Source organism: Eschrichtius robustus, chromosome 19, assembly GCF_028021215.1.
Source record: "Eschrichtius robustus isolate mEscRob2 chromosome 19, mEscRob2.pri, whole genome shotgun sequence".
NCBI classification, from domain to species: Eukaryota; Metazoa; Chordata; class Mammalia; order Artiodactyla; family Eschrichtiidae; genus Eschrichtius; species Eschrichtius robustus.
This window is the reverse complement of record NC_090842.1, coordinates 5,191,185-5,203,506: the sequence shown is the minus strand read 5'-3', so window position 1 is coordinate 5,203,506 and position 12,322 is coordinate 5,191,185. Positions and strand designations below refer to the sequence as shown.

Here is a 12,322-nt window from a genome sequence, read left to right as displayed (position 1 = left end):
ATTTTCAGTCTGTATGTGTCCCTAGGTCTGAAATGGGTCTCTTGTAGACAGCAAATATATGGGTCTTGTTTTTGTATCCATTCAGCAAGCCTGTGTCTTTTGGCTGAAGCATTTAATCCATTCACATTTAAGGTAATTATCGATATGTATGTTCCTATGACCATTTTCTTAATTGTTTTGGGTTTGTTTTTATAGGTTCTTTTCTTCTGTTGTGTTTCCCACTTAGAGAAGTTCCTTTACCATTTGTTGTAGAGCTGGTTTGGTGGGGCTGACTTCTCTTAGCTTTTGCTTGTCTGTAAAGCTTTTGATTTCTCCATCGAATCTGAATGAGATGCTTCCTGGGTAGAGTAATCTTGGTTGTAGGTTCTTCCCTTTCATCACTTTAAGTATATCATGCCACTCCCTTCTGGCTTGTAGAGTTTCTGCTGCAAAATCAGCTGTTAACCTTATGGGAGTTCCCTTGTATGTTATTTGTCATTTTTCCCTTGTTGCTTCTAATAATTTTTCTTTGTCTTTAATTTTTGTCAGTTTGATTACTGTGTGTCTCAGTATGTTTCTCCTTGGGTTTATCCTGCCTGGGACTCTCTGCACTTCCTGGACTTGGGTGGCTATTTCCTTTCCCATGTTAGGGACGTTTTCGACTATAATCTCTTCAGATATTTTCTTGGGTCCTTTCTCTCTCTCTTCTCCTTCTGGGACCCCTATATTGTGAATGTTGGTGCATTTAATGTTGTCCCAGAGGTCTCTTAGGCTGTCTTCATTTCATTCTTTTTTCTTTACTGTGTTCTGCGACAGTGAATTCCACCATTCTGTCTTCCAGGTCACTTATCCGTTCTTCTGCCTCAGTTATTCTGCTATTCATTCCTTCTACTCTATTTTTCATTTCAGTTATTGTATTGTTCATCTTAGTTTGTTTGTTCTTTAAGTATTTTAGGTATTTGTTCTTTAATTCTTCTAGGTCTTTGTTAAACATTTCTTGCATCTTCTCGATCTTTGCCTCCATTCTTTTTCTGAGGTCCTGGACCATCTTCACTATCATTATTCTGAATTCTTTTTCTGGAAGGTTGCCTATCTCCACTTCATTTAGTTGTTTTTCTGGGGTTTTTTCTTGTTCCTTCATCTGGGATATAGCCCTCTGCCTTTCCATCTTGTCTATCTTTCTGTGAATGTGGTTTTTGTTCCACAGGCTGCAGGATTGTAGTTCTTCTTGCTTCTGCTGTCTGCCCTCTGGTGGATGAGGCTATCTCAGCCCACATTTTCTTTATCTGTCAGTTGATGGACATTTGGGTTGCTTCCACTTTTTGGCTGTCGTGAACAGTGCTGCTATCAGTGTTCGTGTGCAGGGTTTTGTGTGTGGACATTTGTTTTCAGTTCATTTGAGTACATACTTAGGAGCACGATTGCTGGATTATATGTAAGATTATGTTTGCTTTGTAATTGCCAGGCTGTCTTCCAAGGGGCTGCGCCATTTTGCATTCCCACCAGCAACGAAGGAGCATTCCTGTCGCTGCACATCCTTCCCGGCATTTGGTGTTGTCAGTGTTCTGGATTTTAGCCGTTCTGTTGAGTGTCAAGTGGCATCTCATTGGTTTAATTTGCACTTTCCTGACGTCCTATGATGATGAGCTTGTTTGCCACCTGCCTGTCTTCTTTGGTGAGGTGTCCAGCTCTTTTGCCCACTTTTTAAAATGTGTGTGCTTTTTCATTTTTGAGTTTTAATAGTTCTTTGTATGTTTTGGATACAAGCCATTTTTCAGTTATCTTTCTTGCAAATATTTTCTCCCAGTGCAGTTTGTCTTCTCATTCTTTTAACCTCTTCCCATTTTTAAGTCATCTTTGTATTAATGAGTTGCAATAGGTCTTTATATGTTCTAGATACAACCCCCTGATCAGGTGTATGATTTGCATACCCATTCTGTGGGTTGTCTTTTATTTATGGTATTCTTTGCATGACACACATTTTTAACTTTGGTGGAGTCCAATTTCTCTATTTTTTCCTTTTGTCACTTGTGCTCTCGGCCTCATATCTGGAAGGCTTTGCAAACCATTAGGCTTTAAAGATTAAAATGTGCACGTGTTAATATGTATCCTTGCAGTCATATGTCCTGTGCCTTTAGTTTGATTTTGGGGAAAATGAGCACGTTTGGTCAGATAGTATATGTTTTGGATTTACTTCGAACCTGTGACAATTCAAACCTCCCCGATTTCTGGGGTGTTCTTGTTTCTTTGTTTTTAATACTCCTAAACAGAGCTTGTGCAGAGGCCTGGGCACGAGGAGGGTACACAGCTGAGAAGGAGGAGAGACAGCAGTGGGAGAGCAGAGAGCGGAAGAAGATCACAGACAGCATTGAGGCCTTAGCCGCAATCAAGCGCCGGGCTGAGGAGAGGAAACGGCAGAAAGCAAGCCAAGCGCAAGGTGCATGCTTGAGACACAAGGAGGACCCCGAGCTCCGTTTAGATTAAAAATCTGGGCTGTTGAACTCACAGTCTTTCATCTCGGGGACTGGGGGTGGGGGGTGGGGACCATTTGTTCATGTACCTGCAGATCCATCTGCCCTTGACCTCATGCAAGGATGGTGCTCAGGGCACCTTATTAAGTAGGAACCCCCTTCCTCCTCTTACACCCAGTAGAAGAGCCAGAGTCTCTATGTGTGCTTTTAAATGACATTTAGTGTTTTTCACCTAATTACAAAATGTGAATACGCTACACATAGAAAACATAGAAAGGCAAGAGTAATAACAGTATCATAGCAAGAACCGCTCCGTATTCAGTGCGGGTATTTCCTGGCTTTTCTCCATGCATGTAACACTTATGTATTTTTTTTAATAGGAAAAAAATGGCATAGCTGTATTGCTTTCTTTTTTATATATATAAATTTATTTATTTAGTGTATTTATTTTTGGCCACACTGGGTCTTCGTTGCTGCACGCAGGCTTTCTCTAGTTGCGGTGAGCGGGAGCTACTCTTCTTTGCAGTGCGCTGGCTTCTCATTGTGGTGGCTTCTCTTGTTGTGGAGCACAGGCTCTAGGCGCACGGGCTCAGTAGTTGTGGTGCGTGGGCTCAGTAGTTGTGGCTCGCAGGCTCTAGAGCGCAGGCTCATTAGCTGTGGCGCACAGGCTTTGTTGCTCTGCGGCATGTGGGATCTTCCCAGACCAGGGCTCAAACCCGTGTCCCCTGCATTGGCAGGCGGATTCTTAACCACTGTGCCACCAGGGAAGCCCCTGGCATAGCTATATTGCTTTTTGCCTACTCTTTTGAATCAGCATAATAGTATAGTCCCATAAAATAGATGTTCCCCTGTAGCATGGTTTTATGTCCCTTTTCCCAACTTTTACTTTTGATATTTTTCAAGTTTTAAGAAAAGCTTAAAGAATAGTTAAAATGAACAGCTGAATTGTCTGTTTAGATCAGATGGTCGTTCATATTTTGGCACACACGGGCACACACGCACACAGTCTTTCCTGTTCTGCTGAGCCATTTGAAAGCAAAGGCAGACATCGTGGCCCTTAACCCCGAATACCTCAGCCTGCGTCTCCTAAGAGCCCCCTGCACAGCTTTCTGGTGGCTGTGTCCTGTGCCGGCAGTGCACGCGCTAGGCATCGCCCGGTGGACTTCCAGCCCGTGTAGTTAGCACCTAAACAGCGCTCTGATGACCATCCCGGCAGTTCGCCGCAGGTCCCCCTTGTCCTCCCAGGATGTTCTCAGCTCACTGTGGACTTCTGTTCAGGGGAGGTGCTCACGCCAGACAGTGCCGGGGACCTGGGCGCCAGTGTGGAAGGGGAGGAAGCGCCTGCAGAGGACAGAGAAAGGTGGCAGAAGACGGAGCTGTCTGTCAAGGAGAGCTTCGAGGCCAAGGACGAGCTATTCCCAGAAAAGTCAGAAGAGTCGCGTCTCCCGGAGGAGCTGCCTGTGGATACTGACGGGGAGCCGGGAGGGGCGCGCCCTGCCGAGGCCCCGCCACCGAGCCCCGGAGCTGCCTGGGAAGGTAGGTGGTTGCGAACAACAGGGGTGCCGCTGGGCCAGCACCCATCTGGGGGCCTCGGGTTTCCACTTCTTACTGCTGGGTCTGCGAGTTATCTAGAACCCCAAGGGGAGCCAGGACTGCATTTCTAGTATCAGTTTCAACAGGGTGCAAAGAAATGGGTGAGACGCTAACAGTGTATTTTATCTAACCCAGTACATCTAAAATATAATAATTTATATCATCATAAAATTATTCATGAGATACTTTCCCTCTTTTGACACTAAGTCTTCAAAATCCAGCCTGTATATGCCACTTATAGCACATCTCAATTCACATGCTCACTTTTGAATGGTTAAGGTGAAATGCAGCTCTATGAAAAGAAGCAAGTTGTTTTGGGCTGCTTCAGTTTTTCAGTTGAAATGAATTAAAAGTAGATACAATTAAATAAAATTTAAAATCCAGCCCCTCAGGAGTACTGGCCACATTGCAGGTACACGGCCATAGCTACCACAGTGGATGATGCTGATCTAGAAGGGCAGCCCACTGGCAGGTTCTCCCAAGTTCCTGGGGTCCTGCTGACTAACAGATAAACCCAGGACTCGGCCCTGGACACTGCCCATTACTGCTGTGTCTGTGCAGCCCTGGGAGACCCGAACCTTCTGTTCCCAGCCTGAGCAGGATTTGAGGTCCATCTGGGGAGGTCAGCTGGTCTGGCCCCCACTGTCTGGGAGAGACCTCGAAGTAACCCTAGTCTCTAGACTGCCAAGGGGGCAAAGGCCACACCCCAGGGCACCAGAGATGGGTGAATTATCTTTCCAGCTGAAGATAATGGCAGGGCAGACTATCCTCAAAAGATTAACTCAACTGAGCTCTATTTTAATTACTCTTTTCAAAACCTTACTGGCCACTCCATACCCCCAAACAATCAGTGCTTCATTATTCACTGGGATTTTCTACCCACCCCTCTTTTGTTCAGTAACATCTGAAAAATTTATCTTGTAGCCTAGAGTCTTTAACAAGACGTCTGTGGGAAATAGAAACGCACCTTAGAAAGGAGGCGTGGTGTAGGGAGTGAGGTGACCTGTGACTGTGCTGACATCCATGGCCCTGGCCCCCATCAGGGATGCTGGAGCTCATGAAGTCCCCCGGGGTTCCAGCAGGTGAGGCAGGAGCAGTGGGCGGAGAGCAGGGAAGGAGCAGGAAAGTGCGTGGGATCTAAACAGCCATAGTCACAGAGAGAACAGGCTCCCGGGGAGGGGGACATGCCCCGCGCATCCCTCTGATGCCCAACTCATACTTGTCAGGTGGCTGCCGCAGCTCCTCTTCTGACTTTGCCATGAGACTGCGTGCGGCTGGAATGCATCTATGAGAAGCGTGACTTGTCTTGATTTAATTTCCCTTGGGAGGCACTGAAGCCCTGCTTTCTATGGCTCCTGGCACCACTTTGCTGGATGGGATTGTAGACCCTCCAAGGCCTGGTCACTCCTTGGTTTCTGGAAGAGAATTTCTACTAGACAAGGGTCACGTTTTTCCTCAAGCTTCCCACAGATGGCGATGTTACAGGTTTTATTATTTAAAAGGGACACTAATCATGTATTAAACACACGGGGAAAAGGGCATCCTCTGAACTACTGATGTAGGTGTTGGCACGTGTATCCTGAGATCCAGATACAAGGTTTTGCCTGCATCCTCACTCCCCCTCCGGTAAGTTTTTTGCCTTGAAACCGCACCTAGCCTAGAAGCAGTTTCCTGTGAGTGAAACCAGCAATTGCCTTCCTGAACGAGGGGCACATTTAACAAGGAGCTGGCAACCTGCGGCAGGTCAGAAGAGGGAGGCACAGCCAGATGTTTATCTAACATGTCAGCCAAGGCCATGACTTCCAGCTCAGCCTCCCCAAAGTCCCACGATCAGGTGCTCTCACCATGAACCCATGTTACTGAGTTGGCAACTGGGGCTCAGAGAGGTGACGTAACCTGCTCCACGTCACAGAGCACGTGATAGTGGGGGCAGAACTGAAGCCAGATCTGCCCACAGAGACCAAGCTGGTCTCTACCTCGATTCACTGCCATCCTCCCTGCTTTTAAGCCCCCAGGGCCTTTGCTGCCCACCCCTCCCCCATAGTCCCCTCCCTACTGAGCTAAACCCTCTGGGTGTCCTGAGTCCCAAGAGGGGAGCTGGGCTGTCAGAACAAGGAGGTCCCTCTTCCACGCAAGTTACTCAACCCCAAGGAAAGCAAATTTAAATATAAAAGCCATCTGTTTAAAAAAAATCACTTTTCCATTTACCTTTCTTGCATGGCACACAGTCTTTCCTTACAAGTCACGAGGCCTAGTGAAGGATGCAGGAAATTAGGAGATAAACGGTACGAGCAGCTCTGCTGCGTTTCCTGGGCTCATCCTCTCTCATCATGGAGTCAGGAACCAGGGAAGGCTGCCTGGGGACCGAGTCAGGGCTCGGAGGCTTGAATAGCTCCCCATCCCGATGTTGAGTCTAAGTATCAGGACCAGGGGAAACGTGATAGGAGCGCATACCGTCACGGAGACACACGTGTCCCACCTCTATCTGATGACACTCTGTCTAGAGGAGCCTTAGCTTCCTTCCAGTGGTCACCAAAATGGTACAGAGAATGACACATGTATTTCATTAAAACACCGTGAACAGGTGAGGCAGCGAATTTGGTAGACAGACACCCTGAGGTCAGACCCAAGTCCAGCCCCGTAACCAGCAGAGACACCTCAGGCAAGCCACAAAACCTCTCGGAGCCCGTTCTAGCCCCTGCGAAGTGGGAACAGTCTCTGCCACGGATCACATGAGGCAACGTAAGGAACACGCCCAACAACTGTAGTCTCTTCCCTGCCTCGCCTTTTCCCGGCACACAAAGCCTAAGCAGGTAGGTTTTAGGAAACAAAGGGACTTGGCAGCTGCCTGGACTAAAGCTTCTGCTGGCTGGGAAGCTGGACGCCACGGTGCCACGAGCAGGACACAGGGGTCCGGGGGAAGGGCTCGTTGGAGGGGAAGCAGACTGCTGTCGTAATTAGAAGCTGCGAAGCCATGGGCACAGCCAAGTGGAAGAGACCACGACAAACCGGGCCTGGGAGGTGGGCCTGGGATCGTCCACAGCAGCCCCGGAAGCCCCTGCCCACGTCCTTATATCATTCTTTTTTTAAACATCTATTTATCTACTTTGCCTATTTTATTTTATTTATTGATTTTTGGCTGCTTTGGGTCTTCGTTGCTGCGTGCGGGCTTTCTCCAGTTGTGGCGAGCGGGGGCTACTCTTCGTTGCGGTGCACGGGCTTCTCATTGCGGTGGCTTCTCTTGTTGCGGAGCATGGGCTCTAGGCGCGCGGGCTTCAGTACTTGCGGCACGCGGGTTCAGTAGCTGCGGCTCGCGGGCTCTAGAGAGCAGGGTCAGTAGTTGTGGTGCACGGGCTTAGCTGCTCTGCGACATGTGGGATCTTCCCGGACCAAGGATTGAACCCGTGTCCCCTGCACTGGCAGGTGGATTCTTAACCGCTGCGCCACCAGGGAAGTCCCCCTTGTTTCATTCTAAACGGGTGCCCCAGTGTGGCTCTCGAGTCAAACTGGGCACGGCCAGTCCTCAGGGCAGACAGCGGACCAGCGTGTCATGAGCAGAGCGGGGCTATTCATCTCTAGTCATGGAGACTGGAGAGGAAGCAGAGGGCAGGACAGGAGGGGCCTGGGGGAGGAAGACAAGCCCCGTCTGGACTCCACGTTCCACAGGCAACCCTGCGGTGACTTCACAGGTCTCCCTGACGCTCGTGCAGCAGGAGGGGCTGTGAAACTTGGCCTTTGGCACCACGGCCTTTCTTTCTTCATCTCCTGGCCCATCAATCATGCCTTTTCCAAGGTTCCTGCGTATTCTTCACGGATTCCTGGCTGGTGCTTCCATCTCCAGGCTCCAGGAAGGGGGCAGCTGTCTCCCTTTCCTTTCAGACATAATCTTGTCCTAACCTGGGATTCTTGCAGCTCCTGTCACAGGGGCTGGAGGCTTTCAGACCCGAGGGTTTTGTCCTTCCTCTTGGAATCGCCTTAACCTCGGGTTTGCCCGTCTGTCCACCGTGTATGAAACTAACTCCAAGATTAATATAACTCTTTGTTGTTCCTTAGAATCAGCTCCCCAGACTGTGGCCACTGAAAGTGCATCAGGTACAGAGCTCTGTGGAGCTGAAGACTTGGAAGCCATCCGACTGGAGACGAAGGAGAAGCTCTTCATCGACGTACGTAATTGGTGCATCTGCAGAGAAGTACCTGCGGTACAGCCGGTATCAGATCAGACACAAAACTTCCAAATCCTCGCTGCCCAGAGTGTGGCCCTTGGGCCAGCAGGCATGGTCTCCCCTGAGGGCTGCTTAGGAGGCAGAACCCCGGGCCCCACCCCAGACCCACTGCTCAGAACCTGCAGTTAATAAGCCCTCCCCCAGGGGGGTCCGTGCCTGTGCACCTTCAAGACTGAGAAGTGATGGCCCAGATGAGTCCCCTTGAACTACGTCTACGAAACTCTTGACGTGTTTTCCCCAAAGAAGCTACACTGAAAGCAGCTCTGCCTGGCTGGCCGTATACACAACTGTTGCGAAAGCTGCCCTTGATCGTCAGAGCCTCATCCTCTGTGGGCAGCTGCCCGTCCTCCTGGCTTCTCGCTGCTCCTGCACCCTGGCCTGGCCTGGCTGTCCAGCGGCCCGTCCCCTGGGGCTTGTTCAGTGAGGGGCCGCCTGACCTTGGGACTGATCACGGCCCGGAGCATGGCCCTCCTCCCTGAAGCCCTTCCGCTCTGATAACAGTTTGACATGCTGTGCCCACAGGAGTGGGTCTCCGGGGACGTACACACTTTGCCATGACCCCCGGGAACGGTGCTTTGGTGGGGCGAGGGGTGGGGGCCGGTGCCCCCCACCTGTAGCCTCACACCCTGCTCGCCCGGAGGACGGCCCGCCTCTCTGCCCACGAGTGAGCTCCTTCTGTTCGAGCCGTGCGCGCAGCTTCGCCTGCCCCCGCCCGCTTCTTCCATAAACTCCCGCACGGGTGTTTCATTCCCAACCTCACAATTTCACGTGGCTCAACAAGTGTTCAACTGAGTACAGCCAATATTCAGAGTGGGTTTCTGGTTTTCTGGGCCTGCATATACATATGACGAACAAAAGTGGGCAATTCTTCCCTAACATTTGATAACTGACCGTATACAGGACCCCAACGCTAAGCTAGTACTGACTGTTCTTCCTCTTTGTCCGGCACTATTTTAAACACATCTTGTTATCGACTGATTTAACCCTTCCAATAACTCTAAGACGTAGGTACCATTGTCATCCCCATTTTACAGATGAGGAAATTGAGAACAGAGAGGTTAAGCAACTTGCCCAAGGCTACACAGACAGGCAACGATGGAGCAGGAGTAGCAACGCAGGCAGTGTGGCTCCAGAGCCCAGGCATCTAACCACACACTGTGCCTGCCTCACACGCTGGACGGGGTGCTATAGATGAAGATACCCCCAAACACAGCACAAAACAGAAAAGCCCCCCCTACTTTGGGGGAGGTCCAAAATAGACTCGCTTTATGCCACATAGAGTCCTAAGACAAATCTGTGTATAGGAGGTACGTTTCCCCCCAGATGAACTGGGTGAGTAACACCAAAGTGAAGTGGAGAAAGAGGTGGAAATTTTTGAAAGATGTCACACCTTGCAAATCTCTTTCACCGATCAGATCCAGGTGCCTGGTGTTGCCTCTGCGTGTGTTTCGAGCGTGCACGTGGCCTGAGTGGCCTGGGTCACTCCGCGGGCCCCTCCACACTCGGAGCACGTAGCGCAGGCTTGGTTGGCTGTGCGGCCGCGTCTGGCCCGTGGACCGGGCGCTGGGAGCGTGCCCTCCTGCTGACGGGGGTCGTCTTCTCTTCCAGGACCTGCCTGACTTGGAAGACGTGGATGCGGGCGGATCTCCGGGAGACCAGCACAAGGTGACCTCTCACACGTCCCCCCAGTCCCACCTTCCCTTCCAGCCCCGTCACTGACCCGGTATCTCGGGAAGCTGCGAGCCCTTTGTGCTTGGTGCTTGAAGCCTTCTCGCCTCACCTAAGGAAATGCGGCTGTTTACTGTTGCTCCCCTTGCTGAGGCTTCACCACTAGCCGCTTTGGTTTTTTTGAACAGATCTTTTATCACTGATTTTTAATAATCATGTTCTGTACACATAATTATCTGAACATTTTTTCTATCCTTTTGATGTATCCGTATGTTCATCTAGTGAATGTCCGCACCACAGCGACACACGGGCAGGGGAAGGGAGGGAGGAGAGCATAGAAGGCCCTATAGGGACCTCTCCCAAGGTGACCCGACCCTCCTCCCTCTGGCGGTACTGAGAGCCAGTGTGGGCCATCCCCGGGGGGCCCAAGGAGAGGGAAGCCTAAGGTGTAATCTCAGGGCAGGAGCTCGTCATCGAAGGAGGGACACAGACACAGGAGACCACAGTTCCGTGGGGGCCTGACCTCCAAAGCACGACTAGGCGGCCGGGTGAAGGCGGAGCCCGTCAGAAGCCAAGGCTCACAGATGAACCGTTCAGGGACCCAGGAGGGTGTTGGTGCAGCAGGAACAGAGTGGGCGAGGGCCGTACCACACGGAGACCTGACGAGGGCCGGAGGGAGTGGAGACCTGGCTGCAGAGCTCACCGTGGTCTCCAGGGCTCACAGACGGCTGCCAAGGAGTGTCCATCCTGAGGCCGGATTTTCAAGCAGCGAGTGCTGTGCTCCCTCGGGCCCACAGCGTGATGGAATAAAAAAGCCGAATTAGCATTGTGCATTTTAGAGACTATGGTGAAAACAGAAATGTTCAAATACATCTTTTCTCTTTTAACAGAAGATGTGCTCTCCAAAGATTACAGCCATCTCGAGCCTGAGTGACGACAGTGACCCTGAACTAGACTACACCTCACCCCCAGTGCTGGAAAACACATCCACAGACACCCTTTCCAATATATTCGCAGTCTCCAAGGACACCTGCAGGAAGGCCGAGACGGAGACGCCCTTTACAGGCATATTTAAAGCAGCAGCAGAGAGGGACTTGGAAACCCACAGGAGAGACACCAAGGCCCCTCGCCCACTGATCCAGGAGCTGGACGACGATGAGCCTTCAGGGCGACCACCCTGGCCCCCAGCCTGCGAAAGGGAAGCCGCGCCAGCCCCGTGCAGCGAGGACAGGGATGAGGACCTGCTTCTGGCCTCCCCTCCAGGTAGTGTCACCCAACTAACTTTCAAGGCTACAGGGGCCAAAAGCTTCTCAGGGGGAAATGGACTGTGGACCACCCAAACCCAGAGCGGGTGGCCACCTGGGCCTTTGCCCTAGGAATACCCGGGTTCTCAGAGGGGTCACTCACGACCTCTCCAGAGACCACGGAAATCGCTAGAGCACGTTCCTAAGTCGTCGGCCGGGGCCAACGAGCTGCCAGACCGACCCCCTCCCCGACCTTCCCCATCCTTGGCCCTTCCAGACCAAGGCTGCTGAGGGAAGGAGGGGACCGGTGATACCGCAGCTGGGAATATGGGACAAAACAAGGGTGACAGCTGGCCGGAGGGTGTGGGTCTTCCACGTGAAGGCCCAGGACCAGGATGAATGACTGTGAGATGGTGCTGGCCGGGAAGGGAGCTTCAGCAGGCGGGGAGACGGTGCCCACAGTGCCCGGCTGGGTGGGACCGGTAAAGCCACACCCTGACATGCCCGCCGGCCTGGCGCTGGGGCCTGTGCCCATGACCAGGGAGAGGCACTTTGGGGGAAGCTGGCTAGTGCTTGCTGGTCACAAGCGCACTGGGGGTAGCTCTGTGTTCAGCTTTGTGCCTCCGGGTATCCAACTCCGGAGCTGTTGAACGCAGACAACGCCCGCTGTAATCCACACCGGATGGCAGCCAGGCTTCTTGCTGAACACCAGCCTGCATGGCTGCCCCGAGGCCCGCACGCGGGAAGGGGTGAGGGCTGGCCGCACTTCCCAAGAACACCGAGTTACCCATTTCCTGGCTCTTTAGGGAACAGCCCTGAAAAGGATGAAGTCCAGTCTGAGACGGAGCCTGAGGAGTGCCCGGAGCCCAAGGCCAGAGAAGACTGGGGCGACGTTGAATTTGGCCTGGACTGAGCCCAAGGCAGCCCCTCTGCTCTTGGACTAACAGGGACAGGCCCCCGCCTGACCCCCCAGCAGGGGCAGGTCACCCCCTTGGCTGGGCTCCCCTTCCCTTCAAAGAGCTGCGGTTACTGAGGGCGTGCAGGGCCCCGGACGTGGATGGCTCTGTGCTCCCTGCTCTCAAAGCCTAACACAACCCCTGGTTATTTGCAGAATAAACCATGTAACTGTAAATGTCTCCCTTGA

General features: G+C 51.8%; 1 protein-coding gene and 1 long non-coding RNA gene across 2 annotated transcripts in view; one reads left to right on the top strand and one right to left on the bottom strand.

The window, feature by feature from the left end:
• DNAAF1 (dynein axonemal assembly factor 1) overlaps positions 1–12,322 on the top strand; it is a 27,303-nt gene extending 14,981 nt beyond the window's left edge. The window contains exons 7-12 of the mRNA XM_068529121.1: positions 2,250–2,416; positions 3,729–3,986; positions 8,097–8,206; positions 9,875–9,931; positions 10,825–11,197; positions 11,985–12,322. Of these exons, the coding sequence (XP_068385222.1) occupies positions 2,250–2,416; positions 3,729–3,986; positions 8,097–8,206; positions 9,875–9,931; positions 10,825–11,197; positions 11,985–12,091 (1,072 nt within the window). The 3' untranslated portion in view covers positions 12,092–12,322. The remainder of the gene's footprint in view (positions 1–2,249; positions 2,417–3,728; positions 3,987–8,096; positions 8,207–9,874; positions 9,932–10,824; positions 11,198–11,984) is intronic.
• LOC137753781 (uncharacterized) lies at positions 2,855–8,827 on the bottom strand. The gene is made up of 3 exons (XR_011071579.1): positions 6,252–8,827; positions 5,011–5,458; positions 2,855–3,791 (listed from the first exon to the last, which is right to left on the bottom strand). It is a non-coding gene; the product is annotated as an uncharacterized lncRNA (long non-coding RNA).